Raw genomic sequence first — 18,823 nt, 5'->3', positions numbered from 1 at the left:
AGTGATGTTAAGCATCTTTTCATGTGCTTTTTGGCCATCTGTATGTCTTTGGAGAAATGTCTGTTTACATCTTCTACCAATTTGTTGATTGGATTTTTTTTTTTTTTTTTTAGTACTGAGCTGCATGAGTTGTTTGTATATTTTGGAGATTAATCCCTTATCAGTTACTTTGTTTGCGAATATTTTCTCCCACTCTGAGGGGAGTTGGCACACTTTGAATGAAGGTCTAATTTAGCTTTTGAAACTGAACAACTGGGTTATTTTTTCTTCAAAAGCAAACAGTTGTAATAGAAAATGTGCTTTAGAGAAAAGTACACCTCTCACTCAGGGCGTGCTCTCTGTGTCCTCAGAGAGTAGGACTGGAATTACCATATGGTTTTTGCCTGCTTCTTCCCTTGTAGCAACTAGCACCTCCTTTCAAGCCTTACAGTTTTTAGCTTGGGCACAGAAGTTATGTTTAGAAACCTCAGTCCTGGCTTCTGAGTCCGAGTGGACCTAGATGCATTGACCAAGAGAAGGCTTCAGGGCCCCCCGTTCGTGAATGACGCTAAGAGCACAGCCACACGCTGGGGGCACACGTCTTGCTTCTTTTTCCTTACCCAGCCTCACCTTCTCTCTCGAGGCTGGTTCAGAGGCTGGATAAGGCCAAGCTGGTTGGGGTTCACTACTTGTGAATGTAGGCACCCATGAAGGCACCTGCTCCTATATACTTTTCCCTAAACTATGTTAACTCATTCAAGGCAAGGAAGATGTTTTCCTCAGGCACATCTTTAGTGGTTTGGTTGTGATTATACTCCCACATTCATTAATTATCTCTCTAGTGATAAGATATACTTTTGCTCATTGGCTAGAAAAACTAAAAAGAATGGCGGGGAGGGGGCAGGAAACCCATAATCCCTTGGCTAAATGACAGCTCTTTTTAACATTTGGTATATAGCATCCCCATCGTGTCCTAAGTTTTGTTTGTTTGCTTTTGATTTTCTTCTTAAGCATTTTTAAGTTTTGGGGTTTTGTTTTGTTTTGTTTTAGGCCATGCCATGTGGCACGTGGGGTGTTAGTTCCCCAATGAGGGATCAAAACCGTGTCCCCTTCATTGGGAGCACCAAGTCTTTACCCCCACCAGGGAGGTCCGTTGTTGTTGTTGTTGTTGTTGTTAAACTAGTCATGAGAACATACTCTATAACCTTCTTTATTTTATTATATCATAAATATGTTCTCAAGTCATTAAAAGTTTTTATAAATATTTTAATAACTACTTGTTTCTTTTTTTGCTGTCACTGTGATTTGTTAAACCATTTCTAGTATTGGATGTTCAGGCTGTTTCTAATATTTTGTGTCCATAAATCTTTGCCCATGTGAAATAGATGGTATATTGTCATTTTTGTGAAAAAGTATCTGGGAAGGGCAGACATCACTGGGGCAAGGGTGGGAGAGAGATTTTGCTGTCTGTTTTTTTATCTTTGGAATTTTGTGACTGTATTACCTAATTCAAGACAAGGATTAAAAAACAAAATTCACATATGTGAAAATGCATTGTCAATTTTGAGGGTGCTAAATGTTAGCTTTTAATTTGAGCAGTAAGATTCATTTTGATGTTAAGAAATATAAAAATCTTTCTTAATAAGCTTTCAGCCGCAACAGACCGAATTTGTTCACTCCAAGAAGAACAGCAACAATTAAGAGAACAAAATGAATTAATTCGTGAGAAAAGTGAAAAAAGCGTAGAGGTGAGAAATGGGCCTTGCAGGCACTCAGACATGTCCATCACAGACCTCAAGCTTGAAACGTGCTAAGATGCTCTGTTTCAAAGATGCCTTGGTACCCTCATGTCACTCTCAGGCCACCTGGACCACTTGGGGTTTCCCAAGTGCCTCCAGGCCTTTGTAAGTGAAAGTTACTGTTCCCTCCTCAGCTCCTCTTGTGCGCGCAGGCCCCTGTGGTGCCGCCCCGGTGCCCAGCAGTGGTCCTGGGCCCTTCTCCTGTGTTCTCATCACTCGTCGCGTCTCCCTCCACTATAGAAGCCATTTGCTGTTTTGTAGAACTGCTGACTTGCAGCTGTCTCACCCAGTGACTAGAGGGTAGAGACTGTATCTGATTCATCTCGAAATTTACCCAGTGCCAAAAATTATGCTAGCTAAATATTGAATGGGGACCTTTCCCACTCAGAACAACTTTTCTGTTTTAAGGAAAATTAAATAGTTTCTGAGCCCACCTTTTCAAAAATCTATTAGTTTGCTTTCATCCTTCAAGTTCAGACACATTCAAATATCTTTAAAATTTTAACTTTTCTCTATTATTATTTTAAAAAATAGAAATTAGAAATTATGCTACTTTTTGAAACATATATTTGGTATATTTTAGCAACTTACTGACCAGAGATGTATTAATATATCTTTTGTTACCTGAACGTGATTGACCAGAGTGTTTCATTACTCACTTACATAACAAATCGCCAGTCACAGGCATTAGTTTCTGCAATAATTCCCCAGCCAATAATGCGTTAAAATACTTTGTACTTGGCCAACCCAGTAGTTAGCTTGCTTTGTAAACAAACCATTCCTCTGGTGCTCTTGTTTGGTCACAGATAACAAAACAAGATACAAAAGTTGAGCTGGAGACTTACAAGCAGACTCGGCAAGGTCTGGATGAAATGTACAACGATGTGTGGAAGCAGCTGAAGCAGGAGAGGAAAGCCCGCCTGGTGAGTGTGTCGGGAAGATTTCCCAGTTCATTCCCTGTGAGCTAACTTCTATCAGCACTTTGCAGACACCTGGTTCAGCCTTCTTTAAAATGAATTAGTTTTATGGAAATAAGGCTCTTAACGTGTTAAAAAAAATATTCCTGGAGTATTCCTCATTGCCACCTACCTACTTTCTGTTGACTTGATGCTGAGCCGGTGTTCATTGTAAAATGAGAAAAGGGGTAAAATTAAATCTAGTTATGCTCCAGACAGACTTGTCTGCATCTCCCTAACCTATTCTGACCTTCGTATTTTCAGCACGGCCCAAAATACAGTATCAGTTAAGTTCATTTCTCGGACCTACTTTAATAATATTCTCCTTATTAATATCCTTTAAGGAACTAGAAAAAGAACTGGAGTTACAAATTGGAATGAAAACCGAAATGGAGATTGCAATGAAGCTGCTAGAAAAGGACACCCATGAAAAGCAGGACACTCTAGTCGCCCTGCGCCAGCAGCTGGAGGAAGTCAAGGCCATTAACTTACAGATGTTTCACAAAGTCCAGGTGGGAATTGGCTTTGTGTCCACATCACACAAAGCCCTGACACAGTGGACATGGATTCCGTCTTCCAAGTTTGGGCAAGTGACAGTTTGACTTAATGTCGGCCATAACTCGCAAGGCTCATGATACCTGCTTTGGCATCGCCAAACGGCTGTGTGCAGAGTCAGCACAGCATAGCTGGATTCCAAGGCCCACCCCCACGTCCCTCTAGCGCTGCTAGAATTCTGCTTCACACTCTTTGTCCCTCTGGGCTCCGGATGCAGGAGGTGGCGTCAACACTTGGCTCCCTGGTTGGAGCACTAGAAAGAAACATCCCGCCTGTTTTCTTGTTTCCTTTTACCCCCCACCCCACTCCCATCCTCTTTTCCGTAGCCCAGCATTCGAAAGCGTTTATCTCTTCATTTGTACTTATCACTCTAAAACGTGTACCATTCGGAGATACAAATTTTAGTTTCCATCAGTGGTATTGTGCTGTGGCGCTCTTTTTCCTTCTTCTGCCTCAGTGTGACATTCATCTGCGTACTTGTCTGGTGTTGGCTTCTTAATACACTTTAGCTCCCCAGTGTGTGTACCGACTGCACTTTCTTGCCCAGTGACGGACAGACGGTCTTCCTTCGCTATGCTAGCACAAGCCACACCCTGGCAAGTAGCGTACCCATCTCCCTTTGAAACCTGGGAGAATCTCTCTGGCAGACATAATCGTAGTGTCCTCCCAGCCAGACGCTTCTTTCTTCCTTTGTGTTCCTGGTTTGCACAAGTCCAGCCACACTGCTTTGCAGAAGGGCTGCACCAACGCACACTCCCTCCAGCTGTGCCATGTGGCACCTGTATTGTGAGTGAGTGTACAATTGTTTTACTATTCATTTCTCAGTCTCGTGAGCTTGAGCATCCTTTCATGTGGCAGTTAGCCATTTATGTTTCCTCTTTGTGGCTTACCTGTTCATATTTTTTGTCCTTTATTTCTTTTGTGTTTTCTCTTTTTCTTGTTGATGAGTAGTAATGTATAGTGTAAATATTAGCCCTTTACCGGTCTACAGATTGTAAGTATCTTCTCCTAGTCATCTACTATCCTTAAGTCCCTGGTTTTGATGTAGTCTAATGTGTTGATTTTTCACATATGGTTAGCACTTTGGGGGCTTCCGTGATAGCTTAGTTGGTAAAGAATCCACCTGCAATGCAGGAGACCCTGGTTCTATTCCTGGGTCCGGAAGATCCGCTGGAGAAGGGATAGGCTATCCACTTCAGTATTCTTGGGCTTCCCTTGGGGCTCAGCTGGTAAAGAATCTGCCTGAAATGCAGGAGACCTGGGTTGGGAAGATCCCCTGGAGAAGGAAACGGCTACCCACTGCAGTATTCTGGCCTGGAGAGTTCCATGGACTGTATAGTCCGTGCAGTCACAAAGAGTCACACACGACTGAGCGGCTTGCACTCTCACATTCTTTGTTTGCACTTCGGAAGTTTTGTATTAGAAACTTCCTCATGCCTAGGTGTCAGAGATAGTCCACGCGAGTTGTCTCAACCTTTCACGTTAGGTTTGTACTGTTACCAAGAGTTAGCCTTTGTATATGGCATTACCCAGGGATCCCGTGTTCTTTTTGTCCGTCTAGTAAACTGCTTCAAGTTCACTTACTGGCGTGTGGTGCCGCCTTCATCATGTGTCAAGTTCCGTGCAGATAAGTGGAACTGTCTCTGAGGTCTCTGTTCTGCTTGACGGTCTGTTTATTTTAATTGCCATAGCTTTGTAGTGGGTTTTAATGTCTGGTTGGTTCTGTTAGTGTGCTCTAGCTGCTGTGATAGAACACCACAAACTGAGTGGCTTACCAAGAATTTGCCACCTCACAGTGCTGGAGGCCAGAGGTTTCAGCGTCAGGTATTGGAGGGGGTGGTTTCCTCTGAGGGTTGTGAGAACGTCAGTCCCAGCCGTCTCTCTTAGCTTCTGGTGGTTGCTGTCAATTTCAGAGGCTCCTTCACTTGAAGGAGTTACCACCACATCTCTGCCTTCCTCTCCACACAGCATTTTCCCTGTGTGTGCATGCCTGTCCGCGTCTCCCCTTTGTATAAGGACACCGGTCGTATTGTATAGGGAGCCCACCCAACCCCATTGTGACTTCACCTTGATCAATTATGTCTGCAGTTAGTGACCCTGCTTCCAAATGAGGTCCTGGGTCATACTGAGGGTTAGGACTTCAACATAACAGGTTTGGGAGGGACGTGACTCAGCCTATAATGTTGGTCAAGCCTGCCCATGTTTCCCCATTTTCTCTCTTCATTTTCCAATTGACTTATCTATTTATAAATGTTTGTTCTTTTTTATCTTCTTTTAAATTGAAGTGTAGTTAATTCACAATGTTGTGTTAGTTTCCGGTGTAAAATGATTCTTTTCCAGATTCTTTTCTATTTTAGGTTATTATAAATTATTGAATATAGTTCCCTGTGCTATACAGTAGGTCTTTATCTGTTTTATATATAGTGATATATATCTGTTAACCATAAATTTCTAATGTAGCCCTCCCTACCCCTTTCCCCTTTGGTAACCATAAGTTTTTTCTCCAAGTCTGACTCTGTTTCTGTGTTGTAAATAAGTTCATTTGTATCCTTCTTTTAGATTCCACACATAAGTGGTATGATATCTGTCTTTGGCTGGCTGACTTCACTTAGAGTGATGATCTCCAGGTCCATCCATATATATTCCTACAGATGGCATTATTTCTTTCTTATGACGGCTCTGTGGGGCTTCCCTGGTGACTTAGTGGTAAAGAATCCACCTGCCAATGCAGGAGACTCAGGTCTGATGCCTGGGTCAGGAAGATCCCTGGAGAAGGAAATGGCTACCCACTCCAGTATTCTTGCCTGGGAAGTCCCATGGACAGAGGAGCCTGGCGGGCTGCAGCCCATGGGGATGCAAGAGAGTCAGACACGACTTAGCAACTAAACAACAGCAATATTCCGTTGTATGTGCGTCTGTATGCACTATATGTATATATATACACACACACACACCGTATCTTCTTTATCCATTCATCTGTCGATAGATATTTAGGTTGCTTCCATGCCGTGGCTATTGTAAATAGTGCTGCAGTGAACATGTATCTTTTTTAATTAGACCGTTCATCTTTTCTAGATATATGCCCAGGAATGGAATTGCTGGGTCTTATAGTAACTCTGTTTTTAGTTTTTTAAGGAATCTCCGTATTGTTTTCCAGCGTCTGTACCGATTTGCATTCCCAGCAGCAGTGCAGGTGGTGGCCTTTTCTCCACACCCTCTCCAGTGCATTATTTGTAGACTTCCCGGTGATGCCCGTTTTGACTGGTGTGAGGTAATGCTCCACTGTAGTGTTCATTTGCATTTCTCTATAATTAGCCATGTTGAGCATCTTTTCATGCGCCTGTTGGCCATCTGTATGTCTTTCAGAGAAATGTCTGGTTAGGTTTTCTGCCCATTTTTTGATTGGGTTGTTTGGTTTTTTGATATTAAGCTATGTAAGTTTTTCGTATATCAAGAAGAGATAAGAAGGCTTTCTTCAATAAACAATGCAAAGAAATAGGGGAAGACAACAGAATGGGAAAGATTAAAGAACTCTTCAAGAAAATTGGGGATATCAAGGGAATATTTCATGCAAGGATAGGCACGATAAAGGACAGAAACAGAGCCAGAAGAGGTTAAGAAGAGGTGGCAGGGATACACAGAAGAACTACACAAAAAAGATCTTCATGACCAGGATAACCATGATGGTATGGTCACTAACCTAAAGCCAGACACCCTGGAGTATGAAGTCAAGTGGGCCTTAGCACTACAAACAAAGCTAGTGGAGGTGGTGGAATTCCAGCTGAGCTATTTATTTAAAATCCTAAAAGATGATGCTGTGAAAGTGTTGTACTCAATATGTCAGCATTGGCCACAAGACTGGAAAAGGTCAGTTTTCATTCCAATCTCAAAGAAGGACAATGCCAAATAATGTTCAAACTACCAGTCAGTTGTGCTCATCTCACAAGCTAGTAAGATTATGCTCAAAATCCATGAAGCCAGGCTGCAGCAGTACATGAATCAAGAACTTCCAGATGTACAAGCCAGGTTTAGAAAAAACAGAGGAACCACAGATCAAATTGCCAACATTCATTGGGTCATAGAGAAAGCAAGGAAATTCCAGAGAAACATCCACTTCTGCTTTATTGACTACGCCAAAGACTTTGATTTTGTAGGTCACAACAAACTGGAAACTTCTTAAAGAGCTGGGAATAGCAGAATACCTTACATGCCTCCTGACAAATCTGTATGCAGGTCAAGAAGCCACAGTTAGAACCTGACGTGAAATAACTGCTTCCAAATTGGGAAACGAGTACAACAAGGCTATGTATGGTCACTTTGTTTATTTAACTTCTATGTAGAGTACATCTTGGAAAATGCTAGGGGTTGGATGAATCACAAGCTGGAGTCAAGATTTCCACGAGAAATATCAACAGCCTCAGATAGGGAGATGATACCACTCTAATGCAGAAAGTGAAGAGGAACTAAAGAGCCTCTTGATGAAAGTGAAAGAGAGTGAAAAAGCTGGCTTAAAACTCAGCATTCAGCCACAGGTACACATGTGTCCCCCCATCCTGAGCCCCCTTTCCTGTGGCTGATTCATGTCAATGTATGGCAAAAGCCACCACAATATTGTAAAGTAATTAGCCTCCAATTAAAATAAACAAGTTAATTTTTAAAAAAAACTCAGTATTCAAAAACAAAGATCATGGCATCCAGGCCCATCACTTCATGGCAAATAGATGGGAAAACAGTGGAAACAGTGACAGATTTTATTTTCTTGGGCTCCAAAATCACCACAGATAGTGACTGCAGCCATGAAATTAAAAAGATGCTTGCTTCTTGAAAGGAAAACTGTGACAAACCTAGACAGCATATTAAAAAGCAAAGACATCGCTTTGCCAACAAAAGTCCATATAGTCAAGGTTCTGGTCTTCCAGTAGTCATGTACGGATGTGAGAGTTGGACCATAAAGATGACTGAGTGCCAAAGAATTGATGCTTTCAAACTGTGATGATAGAGAAGACTCTTGAGAGTCCCTTGGACTGCAAGGAGATCAAACCAGTGAATCCTAAAGGAAATCAACCCTGACTATTCACTGGAAGAACACTGGATCCCTAGGTAATGCCATATACAAAAGTTAACTCTTGATACATTACACACCTAAATGTGAGAGGCTGAGTAAGCTAGTGTGGAATATCTTTGTCACCTAAGCATGAGAATGTTTCTAAAACAGAACCTCCAAAGTGCAAACCATATGTGAAAAATCAACACATTAGACTATATCAAAACGAGGGACTTAAGGATAGTAGATGACTAGAAGATACTTACCATCTGTAGACCAGTAAAGGACTAATATTTAGACTATCGTGGAATTACTACTCATCAACAAGGGAAAGATAGGAAATCCAAAAGAAAAAGGGGCAAAAAATATGAACAGGCAAGCCACAAAGAGGAAACATAAATGTTGGAGCTGAAGCTCCAGTACTGTGGCCACCTGATGTGGAGAGCCAGCTCACTGGAAAAGATCCTGATGCTGAGAAAGATTGAAGGCAAAAAGAGAAGGGGGCAGCAGAGAAAGAGATGGTGAGATAGCATCACTGACTCAGTGGACGTGAATCTGAGCAAAGTCCGGGAGACAGTGAAGGACAGGGAAGCCTGGCATGCTGCAGTCCATGGGGTCACAAAGAGTCGGACACGACTTAGGGACTGAACAACAACTATAACGCTGGCTGTTGGTGTATTTTCAAAATCCCTCTGTTGGTCACATCATTAGCAAATATTTTCTCCCATTCCATAGGTGGTCTTTTCATTTTGTTTATGGTTTCCTTTGCTGTGCAAAAGCTTATAAGTTTAATTAAGGTCACATTTTGGTTCCATTACTCTAAGAGATGGATCCCCAAAAATATTGCTGCAATTTATGTCAGTGTTCTGCCTGTGTTTTCCAGTGTTATACCTTGATCTTTAATCCATTTTGAGTTTATCTTTGTATATAGTGTTAGAAAATGTTTTATTCTCATTCTTTTACACGTAGCTGGGCGCTTTCCCAGCACCGCTTATTGAGGCGACAGTTCTTTTCTCCATTTTCTCGCCTCCTTTGCTGTAGATTAATTGACCATAAGTGCGTGGGTTTATTTCTGAGCTTTCTCTCCTGTTCCACTGATCTCTCTCTGGTTTTGTGCCAGCACCATGCTGCTTTGTTTCCTGTAACTTTGTAGTGTAGTCTGATTCTTGATAAATATTTTAGAATAAGGTATAAACTTCCTTTTTCAAAACTCCAGCTGAATTTCCTAAGTGGGAATTACATTGAATTCAAAGCTTACGCTTCTTTTGTCCTTTTTATTCCGTAAGAGTTGCATTTTCTCCAGGTGAGCTCCTTGATTCTGTCTAGTTCTTGCTGGCAGCGAGGTTGTTTCCTTATTTTGGCTGCATCTTTGAGTGAGGTCTTACTAATATAGAGAAGTGCTTTTGTGCTTTATAGGTTGACCTTGCATTTGACGACCTTGCCCACCACCTGGTTCTGATAGTTAAGTCTATTGATCTTGTTGGTTGTGATTAATCATACTGTAGGCAAATAAAGACAGTTTAGTCTCTTCACTCTCAAGTCTTGTGCCCATTATTTTTTGTCTCTCTTCGCACCGGCCTCCATGACTACATTAAATAGTAACAGAAATAGCAGACTTGTGATTCTGATCTTAAAGGTAATGCATGTAAAACTGTCTCCATCAGGCCTTCCCTGGTGGCTCAGTGGTAGAGAATCCGCCTGCCCTACCAAAAGGGAAAGCAGGGGAGGGACAAATTAGCAAGTTGAGATTAACATTTATACACTTGAGTTCAGTTTAGTCGCTCAGTCATGTCCGACTCTTTGCGACCCCATGAATCACAGCACGCCAGGCCTCCCTGTCCATCACCAACTCCCGGAGTTCACTCAGACTCATGTCCATCGAGTCAGTGATGCCATCCAGCCATCTCATCCTCTGTCATCCCCTTCTCCTCCTGCCCCCAATCCCTCCAATAGATAAACATCAAGGATCTACTGGATAGCACAGGGAGCTATACTCTATTTTGTAATAACCTGTAAAAGAATCTGAAATAGAAAATATGTATATATATAAATAACTGAATCACTCTCCTGTATGCCTGAAACTAACATGACATTGTAAATCAGAAAAAAAAAAAGAATCTGCCTGCCAATGCAGGAAACACGGGTTCCATCCCTGACTGGGAAAAATCCCACATGCCCTGGAACAACCAAGCCCGTGTGCCCCAACTATGAAGCCTGTGCACTGGAGCCTGGGAGCCACAGCTGCTGAAGTCCACACGCCCTGGAGCCTGCGCCCCGCAGCTAGAGAGTAGCCCCTGTTCTCTGCAACTAGAGGAAAGCCCACACGGCAACGAGACTGAGCACAGCCAAAAATAAGTAAATAAAATTATTTTTAAAAAGGATTTCCCCATCAAGAATAATGCTTACTAGATGGTTGGTGTGTAGTCTTTACTGAATTAAAGGAGTTCTTTTTTTTTTAAATTTATTTACATTGCTGTGCACGGGCTCCCTCTCGCCGTGTGGAGCAGAGGCTGCTCTGATTGTCGCGCACAGGCTTCTCCCGGCAGTGGCTTCCCGTCGTGGAGCACGGGGCGCGTGGGCTTCAGTAGGTGTGGTGCGTGGGCTCTAGAGCAGAGCCTCAGCAGCTGTGGCGCTCTGGTGTAGTTGCTCATGGCATGAGTGATTTTCCGTGATCAGGGATGGAACCCATGTCTCCTGCATTTTCAGGCAGATTCTTAACCACTGGACCCCCAGAGAAGTCCATGAAGTTGTTCTTTGCTCAGAGATTTTTCTCATAAATAAATAATTGAGCTTTATTAAATGTTTTAGGCTTTTTTGCATTTTATCTGTTGTGATAGAATAGTTCTTTTTCTTCCTTATTTATGTGGCAATTTATAGATTAACATTCCTGGATTCCTACTTGATTATGATATATTTAAACATGTAGCTGATATGCATGTTTATACATGAGACAGACCTCTAACTTTCTTTAACCTTATTTGGCTTCAAAATCATTGTTGGACTGGTATTGTAAAATAAGGTTTCCTGTTCTCTTTCTTAGAAGTAACTCTTATAAGATAGCAAGTATTTATTCTCCAAAAGTTTTGAGAATCCCATCCATAATACAGGATTCATCTGGGCTAGGCTTTTTGGGTCAAGGAGACTATGACTGCCATTTCAATTTATTGAATGCTTACTGGTTTATTCATATTTTCCATTTCTTCTCAGACCAATTTTGGTATATTTTATACTTTTCCACAAAATGTGTCTTATTTTATTTAGGTTTTCAAGTGTTCTAGCTCATAATTGTTTATAATATTCTTTTGCAGAATTTTTAAGTCTCTTTAATTCAGTGTTTTCTTGTTGCATTCTCTGTCTTTCCTCCTTGTCTAATCTTGCAAGAATTGTGTCTGTTCTAATAATCTTTTCAAAGAACTGGCTTGTTCTCTAATATTCCTTATTCTGTACTGTTGTTTCTTATTTCATTGATCTCTACCTTCACTGTTATTATATTCTTTCTTATTTCTTAACGGTTTACTCTGTGGCTCATTTTCAGCTTCTGAAATGCATACTTACCTCATCTGTTTTATTTTTTTTTAATTTCATTAAATAGTTTATTTAAAGTTTAAAATTGCCCACAAGTTCTGTTTTAGCTAGGCTTCCCCAGTGGATCAGACGGCAAAGAGTCTGCCTATAGTGCGGGAGACCTGGGTTTGATCCCCGGATCAGGAAGATCCCCTGGAGAAGGAAATGGCAACCCACTCCAGTATTCTTGCCTGGTAAACACCGGGACAGAGGAGCCTGGTGGGCTACAGTCCATGGGATCACAAAGAGTTGGACATGACTCAGCGACTTCACTTCACTTCACTGCTTTAGCTATGGCACTCAAATTGTGAGAAAAGTATTTCATTGATTGGGTTGGCCAAAAGGTTGGTTTGGTTTTTTCCATTAGACAGCTCTCTCAACATTTAATCTTTAACTTCACTCAAAACAGTTTTGTTAGATTGTATCATGACAGTTGTCATATTGGCCTGCATTTTCAAAGAAGCTTAGCAAAATTGGTGAATTTTTGTAAAGCTGTTTTAATATTGAAGATGGAAGGGGAAAAGCAGCATTTGGGGCATGTTGTTATTATTTATTATTGCAAGAAAGGTAATAATGCAACTGAAATGCAGAAAAATGTATGTGTGCAGTGTGTGGAGAAAGTGCTGGTCAATTGTGTCAGAAGTGGTTTGTGAAGTTTCCTGTTGGAGATTTCTTGCTGGATGATGCTCCCCAGTTAGATGGACCTGTTGAAGTCAATAGAGATTAAATCAAGACATCAATTGACAACAATCAGTGTTGAATTACATGAGAGATAGCTGACATACTCAAAATATCCAAATTAAGTGTTGAAAATTATTTGCAACCCTTGGTTATGTTAATCATTTTAATGGCTTGGGTTCCACATAAGTTAAGCAAAATAAACCTTCTTGACCATATTTCCACATGTCATTCTCTTCTGAAACATAATAAAAACATTCCTTTTTAAAAACAAATTGTGAAGGGCAGTGAAAAGTGGATACTGTACAATAATATAGAATAGAAGAGATCATGGGGTGAGCAAAATGAACTGCCACCAACCTCGCCAAAGGCAGGTCTTCATCCAAAGGAGGTGATGTTATATATATGGTGGGATTAGAAGGGAGTCCTCTATTATGAGCTCCTTCCAGAAAAGCCAAACGATTAATTCCAATAAATACTGCTCTCAATTAGACCAACTGAAAGCAGCTGTTGATGGAAGGTGTCCAGAATTAGTCAACAGAAAACACATAGTCTTCCATCAGGATAACACAAGACCATATGTTTCTTTGATGACCAGGTAAAAACTGTTACAGCTTGGTTGGGAAGTTCTTCGGGGGAAAAAAAAAAAATAGGGTTTTGTTTGATTTTATTTATTTATTTGGCTGCGCCAAGTCTTAATTGTGGCATGCAGGATCTTTAGTTGCTGCATGTGGGATCTAGTTCCCTGAGCAGGGATCGAACCTGGGCCCCCTGCACTGGGCTCTCAGCCGCTGGATCATCAGCAAAGTCCCTGGCTGGGAAGTTCTGATTCGTGCCCTGTATTCACCAGACACTGCACTCTCGGATTTCCATTTATTTAAATCTTTACAAAATTCTCTTCATGGAAAAAAATTCAGTTACTTGGAAGAATGTAAAAGGCACCTGCAACACTTCTTTGCTCAAAAAGATAAAAAGTTTGGGGAAGATGGAATATGAAGTTGCCTGAAAAATGGCAGAAGGTAGTGGAACAAAATAACATGTTGTTCAGTAAAGTTCTTGTTGAAAATGAAAAATATGTCTTTTATTTCTTACCTAAAAACCAAAGTACCTTAGTGGCCAACCCAATAGAAAGCATATTTTTCATATCATCTCTGAAATTAGGACACGTCTTATAGTCAATGTCATGACGTGTTTCAAGTAGCAGTCTTTTCCTTTCCTAGTGGTATATAAAATTAGGATGCATCTTCAATGGAATGAAATACTGCAGTGTTTTCATTGTCTTTCAGCTCTACTTCATAATTTCTCTTCTGCTTTTTTTAGCTCAGTGTATTTTAGTAATATGCTATTCCATTTCCAGATGTGAGGTGTTCAGCTATTCTTCCGTTGCTTACACCTAGTTTTATTATGTTAAAGCCAGAAAATACAGTCTGTGTATTCCTGGGAATATATCAGTACTTTTTTCTGTCTTCAATCTTTCTGTTTCCTTGCATTTAAGAATGTCTCTTGTAGACACACAGAAACATGTTTGTCTGTCTGTCTGTTTGCTGCCTCCTGATCACTCAGCGTCTGCCACAGCTGAAAGCTTGGCTGAGAAAGTCACGGGGGTGTGGGTACCAACCCAGCTGCACCACATTTGTGCTGTAACCTTTACCCAGGTGCTTTCTCCTCCCGAGCCTCCGTCTCTTGCTCAGAGAAGTGGGGGCTCACAATGCCCACCGTGAGAACTCTGCAAGACTCATGGAAACTCATGGAGGTGCCTGGCACATGAGAAGGCTCAGCAGTGTTGAGTCAGGTCTGACTCTGAAGTTCCTTTTCAAAAAGGGATCTGGCCTGTTCCAACACAGGGCTTCATTACCTCCCTCTCTGCCTTTTTTTCAGCACTCTGCTTGGCTTGCGAGATCTTAATTCCCTAACTAGGGACTGAACCCAGGCCACAGCAGTGAAAACGCCAAGTCCTACCCACTGGACCACTAGGACGGTCCCCCTCTGCCTTTCTTTACGTTGATGACACTGGGAGCGTTGACCTAGTTTGTCTTCCAGCGCTGTGTGAAGAGCAGCAGTTAATGAAACACTCTTGCAAGTGTTATTTAAAAAGTACAGAGAGAACAGTTGAACCCTCTTGTAATGCAGAACAGGCAGGGGGTGAGACAGAAGCAGAAAATGACCCTCTTTCCTTGCTTTTATAGAATGCAGAGAGCAGTTTACAACAGAAGAATGAAGTCATTACATCCTTTGAAGAAAAAACCAATCAAGTCACGTCCAGCATGAAACAAATGGAAGACAGGTAAACACTTCCTCCGGGCAGATATTCCCTAGAAGGTACTAGGCATGGTCTGGGCCCAGAGACTTACTCAGAGTCTCTCTCAAAAGCAGAGACAAGTTGGAATGACTTTCCTTCAGGTCTTTAGTCTTGCCCAGAAAGGGGACTGGATTCCCTAGTTTTGCCTAAGCATGTATTCAGTTATTCAACTTTGGGGCTACTATATCACTTTAACATCTCAGGGAGTCAGAACTATCCAGTGAGCTCACATTTAAATCAGGTCAGGGACTTGCCTGGCAGTCCAGTGGATAAGACTCTGCACTTCCATTGCAAGGGGCAGAGGTTCGATCCCTGGTCAGGGAACTACATGCTGGACAGCATGACCAAAAAATAAAAGTTAAATAAATAAATAGCAGGTCAGTAAGGGATCAGAATACAGTAAAAAAAAAAAAAAAAAAAAGACTCCTGCAAATATAGGTGACTGGTGTTTGTGTTTTTTTTTTTTTTAACAAAGGTACAAAGGCATTTCAATGGAGAAAGGATAGTTTTTTCAATAAATGATATTGGAAACAGTTGGGTATCCATAAGCCAAACAACGAACCTCAATTTAGACCACACCTTTATATAAAAGTTAAAAAGAATCATGAATCTACATGTAAAACTTAAAACTAAAAACTTTTAGAAGAAAACATAGGAGAAAATCTTTGTGGCCTTAGGTTAGACAAAGAGTTAGATGTGACATAAAAGCTCTGTTCATAAGAGAAAAACTTGATAAATTGAACTTCCTCAAAATTTAAAACTTTTGTTCAGTGGAAGACACAGCTAAGAGAATAAAAATCCCGTATCTGACAAAGGACTCATATCTAGACTATATAAAGAACTCTCAATGAACAGTCCAGTCTAACACAGACAAAAGACTTGAAAAGACCCTGCATCAAATAGGACATATGGAGGGCAAATAAGCACACAAAAAGATAGTCAAGAAATCTGTTGGATATCTTAACACTAACTATGAAATATTAGAAAGAAAAAAAATTGCTGTTTAAAATCACATTTAAAAAAAAAAACCCTAGGGATAAACCTAACCAAGGAGGTGAAAGACTCTGAAGATGATTCAAGGAAATGTAAAGATATGCCATGTTCTTGGGTTGGAAGAAGTAATATAGTTAAAATGACCATACAACCCAAAGCAACCTATAGACTTAATGTGATCCCTATCAAATTACCTATGACATTTTTCACAAAACTGCAACAAATAATCCTGAAATTTATATGCAACCATGAAAGACCCTGAATGCCAAAGCCATCCTGCGGGAAAAGAGCAAAGCTGGAGACATAACCCTTCCAGACTTCAGACAATACTGCAAAGTGATAGTAGTCAAAACAGTATGGTATTGGCACAAAAACAGACATGGATCAATGGACAGAATAGAGAGACCAAAAATAAACCCACTACACACCTACGTCAATTAATCTCTGACAAAGGAGGCTAGAATATACAATGGAGAAAAGACGGTCTCTTCAGCAAGTGTTGGCAAAGCTGGACAGCCTCATGTAAATCAGTGAAGTCAGAATACTCCCTCACGCTATATGCAAAAATAAACTCAAAATAGTTTAAAGACTTAAATGTAAGTTGTTGTTGTTCAGTTGCTAATAAGTCGTGTCCAACTCTTTGCAACCCCAACAGACTGTAGCACTGTCCTCTATTATTTCCTGGAGTTTGTCAAATTCATGTCCATTGAGTCAGTGATGCTATCTGTCTAACCATCTCCTTTTGCATTCAATTCTTCCTAGCATCAGGGTCTGTTCCATTGAGTCTGCTCTTCGTGTCAGGTGGCCAAAGTATTAGCGCTTCAGCTTCAGCATCAGTCCTTCCAATGAATATTCAGGACTGATTTCCTTTAGGATTGACTGGTTGGATCTCCTTGCAGTCCAAAGGACTCTCGAGTCTCCTCCAGCACTACAGTTCAAAGGCATCATTTCTTTGGTACTTAGCCTTCTTTATGGTCCTGCTCTCACATCCGTATGTGACCACTGGAAAAACCATAGCCTTGACTATACAGACCTTCGTCAGCAAAATGATGTCTGTACTTTCTAATACACTATCTAGGTCGGTCATAGCTTTCCTTCCAAGAAGCAAGCATCTTTTAATTTCATGGCTGCAGTCACCATCCGCAGTGGTTTTGGACCCCAAGAAAATAAAATCTGTCACTGCTTCACTTTTTCCCCTCTATTTGCCATGAAGTGATGGGACTGGATGCCATGATCTTAGTTTTTCTAATCTTTTTCAAGCCAGCTTTTTCACTCTCCTCTTTCAAGAGGCTCTTTGGTTCCTCTTTACTTTCTGCCAAATAGGGTGGATTCATCTGCATATCTGAGGTTATTGATATTTCTCCCAGCAGTCTTGACTCCACCTTGTGATTCATCCAGCCTAGCATTTTGTGTGATGTATTCTGCATGTAAGTTAAATAATCAGGGTGACAATATACAGCCTTGGTACACTCCTTTCCTGATTTGGAACCAATCAGTTGTTCCATGTCTGGTTCTAACTGTTGCTTCTTGACCTGCATATAGGTTTCTCGGGAGACAGGGAAGTGGTGGCGGGGGGCGGGGGGGGGGCAGAATTACTTGAAGACCATTGAGGACCTAGGGGCTCAGATTTTTCCAAATTCTGTGGACAATGCCCGCATCGTTCTACACACTGACAATGCCCCATCCCATCTTGCTGCTGCTGACTTCACAGTCAAGTATGAGGCAGAGCCGGCCATGCGCCAGTCTGTTGAAAGTGACATCCACAGACTCCGCAGGTTATTGATGACACTGTGTCACCGAGCTTCAGCCAGAGACTGAGACAGAGGCTGTCAAGCAGGAGCTGCTTTCCATAAAGAAGAACCACGAGGAGGAAGTAAAGTGTCTGCAAAGCCAGACTGCCAACTCTGGGTTACCGTAGAATTGGATGCCCTCAAACCTCAGGACCTCAACAAGATCGTGGCAGACATTGGGCCCTGTGCAGTGAGCTGGCTCAGGAGAACCAGCAGGAGCCAGACCAGTACTGGTCGCAGCAGATCAAGGAGAGCACCACAGTGGGTACTGACACAGTCTGAGGTAGGAGCTCCTGAGATGACTTTCTCAGAGCAGAGATACCATCTAGTCCCCGGAGATCAACCTGGCCTCCATGAGAAATCTGAAGGCCAGCTTGGAAAACAGCCTGAGGGAGGTGGAGGCCCGATATGCCATGCAGATGGAGCAGGCCATCGGGGTCCTCCTGCACCTGGAGTCAGAGCTAGCCCAGACCGAGGCAGAGGGGTAATGCTAGACCCAGAAATATGAGGCCCTGCTGAACATCAAGGTCAAGCTAGAGGCTGAGATCAACACCTCCTGCCACCTGCTGGAAAATGGGGAAGACGTCAGTCTTGATGATGCTCTGGACAGCAGCAACTCTATGCAAGCCATCCAGAATACCACCACCCTCAGGCTTGTGGATAGTAAAGTGGTGTCTGAAGCCTCAGACGCTGAAGTTTTGAGGCATTGAATCAATAGAAGCAGTGTGCCCTGTGGAGCAGGAGGCCAATAAAAGTTGAGACATTATTGCATTAAAAAAAAAAAAGAGCAGAAGACCTAAATAAACATGTCTTCAAAGAAGACAGATGAAAAGATGCTCAACATGGCTAATTATGAGAAATGCAAATCAAGACTACAGTAAAGCGTCATTTCAGACCAGTCAGAATGGCCAACGTGGAAAGTCTACAGGTAAATGCAGGAGAGGGTGTGGAGAAAGAGGAACCCTCCTCTACTTGGTGGAAATAAAAAATTGGTGCAGCCACTGTGGAAAACAGAATGGAGATTCTCTAAAAAACTGAAAGTAGAGTTGCCGTATGATCCAGTAGTCCCGCTCTTGGGCGTATATCCAGAAAAGATGAAAGCTCTAATTCAAAAAGACATGTGCATCCCCAGTGTTCATAGCAGACTGTTTACAATAACCGAGACA

General features: G+C 41.7%; 1 protein-coding gene and 1 pseudogene across 2 annotated transcripts in view; both read left to right on the top strand.

Annotated features, from left to right (window-relative positions):
* RUFY1 (RUN and FYVE domain containing 1) overlaps positions 1 to 18,823 on the top strand; it is a 66,121-nt gene that overhangs the window by 36,851 nt on the left and 10,447 nt on the right. For both annotated transcript variants that reach the window (XM_069590419.1, XM_069590420.1), the window contains 4 exons: positions 1,626 to 1,727; positions 2,585 to 2,701; positions 3,079 to 3,246; positions 14,762 to 14,859. In XM_069590419.1, coding sequence (XP_069446520.1) covers positions 1,626 to 1,727; positions 2,585 to 2,701; positions 3,079 to 3,246; positions 14,762 to 14,859 — 485 coding nt within the window. The remainder of the gene's footprint in view (positions 1 to 1,625; positions 1,728 to 2,584; positions 2,702 to 3,078; positions 3,247 to 14,761; positions 14,860 to 18,823) is intronic.
* Positions 14,904 to 18,367, top strand: LOC138440555 (keratin, type I cytoskeletal 18 pseudogene; annotated as a pseudogene).

Source organism: Ovis canadensis, chromosome 5, assembly GCF_042477335.2.
Source record: "Ovis canadensis isolate MfBH-ARS-UI-01 breed Bighorn chromosome 5, ARS-UI_OviCan_v2, whole genome shotgun sequence".
Taxonomy (NCBI): domain Eukaryota; kingdom Metazoa; phylum Chordata; class Mammalia; order Artiodactyla; family Bovidae; genus Ovis; species Ovis canadensis.
This window is presented reverse-complemented; position numbering and strand designations above follow the sequence as displayed.